At 32.0% G+C, this 3081-nt stretch overlaps 2 protein-coding genes across 2 annotated transcripts; one reads left to right on the forward strand and one right to left on the reverse strand.

Annotated features, from left to right (window-relative positions):
* Positions 1-258: 258 nt before the first annotated feature.
* On the forward strand, positions 259-2127 carry NAEGRDRAFT_76902 (uncharacterized protein; the record flags this gene model as incomplete). Its single annotated transcript, XM_002668141.1, has 1 exon — positions 259-2127. The coding sequence occupies one exon, from the start codon at positions 259-261 to the stop codon at positions 2125-2127; it is 1869 nt and encodes a 622-aa protein (XP_002668187.1).
* Positions 2128-2313: 186 nt separating this feature from the next.
* On the reverse strand, positions 2314-3054 carry NAEGRDRAFT_76903 (uncharacterized protein; the record flags this gene model as incomplete). Its single annotated transcript, XM_002668142.1, has 1 exon — positions 2314-3054. One exon carries the CDS (start codon positions 3052-3054, stop codon positions 2314-2316), a length of 741 nt encoding a protein of 246 aa, XP_002668188.1.
* Positions 3055-3081: the final 27 nt, after the last annotated feature.

Raw genomic sequence — 3081 nt, forward strand, 5'->3', positions numbered from 1 at the left:
TGAAAAGGGAAATTATCTCTCATTAGAGACATTAGATCAGTGTTTGGTGAATTGTTACTTAAAATTTACGATTTGGATGGATTTTTAACAAAAGAAGGGGATTTGAAGGTAAAATTTCTTCATTGGGGTGATGGTTCAAAATTGTTGGGATCTGGGTTTTTCTTAGCTGCAGTTTTGATAGATTATGTTTCGAGTGGTATCTTTGATACCTCAAACCAACAAGTAATAGCAATTCTGAAAAATTGGTTGCCCTATTATATGAGTTTCCAACAAGAAAATAAGGAGAATATGGAAGAGTTCATGTTAAAAAGAAAAGATATTATGGAGAGATTAACTGAACCATTTCAACTAACTGAAAAATTAATAGTGACCTTTGAATTACAGGATTATATTGGTGATTTGTCTCATTTTTGGAAAATATTTCAGATAACAAATTCATTCTGTGCTCACTGTATGAGTAATTATCCGAAACTTAAATTCATTCAGGAAAAAACAAAACAAAGGAGAAGCATTTCTACCTTAATAGCTGACTCTTCAAATAAGACACATGGTGTGGGTATTTCATTGCTAAATTGTTTTGGGGAATATGAGAAAAATTGTAATGCTACAACCACTTGTGATGTGTTACATACATTGAAGGGAAGTATTGAAGAAATAATTAATTTATTAGAAAATATTGATGGAATTGATCATGAAATGATAACAGAAATTCAACAAGAAGTTTTACAGAAAGGGGATGTTTCAATATTAAGTGGAGGTCACACAAGATTATTCCTTTTGAATTATCAAAAGTGGATTCCACAACTATCCAATCTTCTGAAAGAAAATAGTGATATTTCACAAAGAAGGAAGCAAATATATGAAAGATTTGAATACGGAAAGGATAATTTAGAGTGGATTTTGTTCCTTATGAGTTTAATATCAAAAATGGCCTATAGATCAGAATATAACAAGAAACCATATGAGGTTGCATTTATTGAAACACTAACCTGCTTGTTATATATTTCTTTGAAATCTAGATATGGAGATGAATTCATGACGAAACATTTTCATGGTTTATTAATTCATTTCCCTCAAGACTTTGAAAGAACATTTCAAAGATTATGTTCTTGTGAAAGAGGCGAGTTTTTAATTTCTATTCTAAAACGAGTATCTCTTACAGAATCAAACAGAAGTCAAGATAATGCCTTACTTGCAATGGTTTTATCAGTTACAGCACATTTAGAAAGATTGTTGAGTGGTGAAAAAGATAATTATGTTGATAATTCCAAAATGTTTGATAATATTGATATATCGGATTGTAATTTTGTTATTAGTGGAAATGTACTGAAATCGAAGTATTTGCCAGAACTAGAATGGTTTTTGGAATATTTAAAATCCAAAAAATTGGATGAATATGTTAAGGTAGAACGTAATCAACAAAAAATAATAACCTCAATTGAGTTTTGCTTTTCAAATGAATGGGAATTTTGCTCTTTGGATTGTAATTCGTTGATTTATGATTCTGCACGTGCTCCAATTGTTGATGCTGCAGAGAATAATTCAAATAGAGAGAAATGCCAATGTGGTAAACCTTGTAATCAAAACTGTACTAGTAATATTGTGAAACATTGTAACAAATGTTGCCATATCCAACAATATCAAGATTCTTCCAATAGAAAAGATTGTAAAGCCCACAGAATCTCAAAGAAAGAGTTTGTTGAAAAATATTTAGTATCTGAATCGGAAGGAATGAAAGCTATTAATTCAAAAAAAGCAAAAGAAAGAAAAATTAAGGATCAATTAAATGAAATTGCAGTGAGGTTGAAATCAGAACTAGAGAAAGAGGAAGAATCGACGCATAAAAGACGAAAGAACGATGAATCATTTCAGAAAAGGAAGAAATCTAAAAAGGAGAACAGTATTTTAGATGTAAATAATTCAAAATCAAATGACTTGATTGTGAATAATTTAATTTCGTCACAAAACCATACTCAAACAACCAATTCTACTCAATTAACACTAAGTGCAGACACAGAAATCAACTCCCAACCTAATTTTTCTCAATCACAACACCAAGAATCTCAAATAATTGACACTGGCACCACCAAAAACACAAGTTCAAGAAGGAAAGGTAGACGAAAATAAATAAGAATTGGACATGGAAAATTATTAAAGACGCTTTGGCTTAGTGGTGAAATGACAGCCTCATGAGCCAAGTGTTGCATGTTCAATTCTCAACTCACACATGAAAGATGTCGGACAAAGTCGACCTTCCAAAAATAAAAAGACTGAAGCTAGAGAAAAGATAATCTACTCGTGTTTAAATAAGGTTTAATCTTCTTCCTCGTCGTCTTCATCTAAATCTTCATCATCTTCGTCATATTCTTCATCTTCAGCACCACCTCCACGAGCAAGTCCTAAAACTTGTCTGAATTGAGAGACAATTTCATTTTCTTCATCGTCTTCAGCATTTTCATCTTCTTCGTGTGTTGGAACTGGTTCTTCTCCTCTCATCCAAACATAGACAGTTTCATCCCAACTGCAACTAGCAATTTCATCCTCCATTTCCAAGTTAAAATCAATACCAACAACAAATTCAGAGTGGTGTTCGTATTTTTCCAACAGTGCATTATCACTTCCCTGTTCAGTATCCCAAATACACAATGACATGTCATAGCTTACACTACCAATTATATTTTCATCGTGTGGTGAGAATTTGAGACGTCTAATAGCAAATCCATGTCCAGTTAAAGTACAAATTGATGAATCTTGATTTGAAGATGATCCACTACCCATGATAGCTCCTGATCTATGCTGATTTAAATTTCTCAAATCCCATACTTTGATGGTTTTATCTACTGATCCTGTACAAACAATATGTTCATTAAACTTATTCCAATCACATGCCAAAACTTCATAATTGTGAACTTGAGCTGATTGTAAACTAGAAATATCATGAATATCCCAAATTTTCATGGTCATATCACCACTGCAACTCATAAAGTGATCACCATTAATCGGAGAAAAAATTGTAGAATATACACAATAACGATGTTCATCAAAAGTTTCCATTGAACTACCATTACCACCACTCAAATT

This window comes from Naegleria gruberi, assembly GCF_000004985.1.
Source record: "Naegleria gruberi genomic scaffold NAEGRscaffold_615, whole genome shotgun sequence".
NCBI classification, from domain to species: Eukaryota; Heterolobosea; class Eutetramitea; order Acrasida; family Naegleriidae; genus Naegleria; species Naegleria gruberi.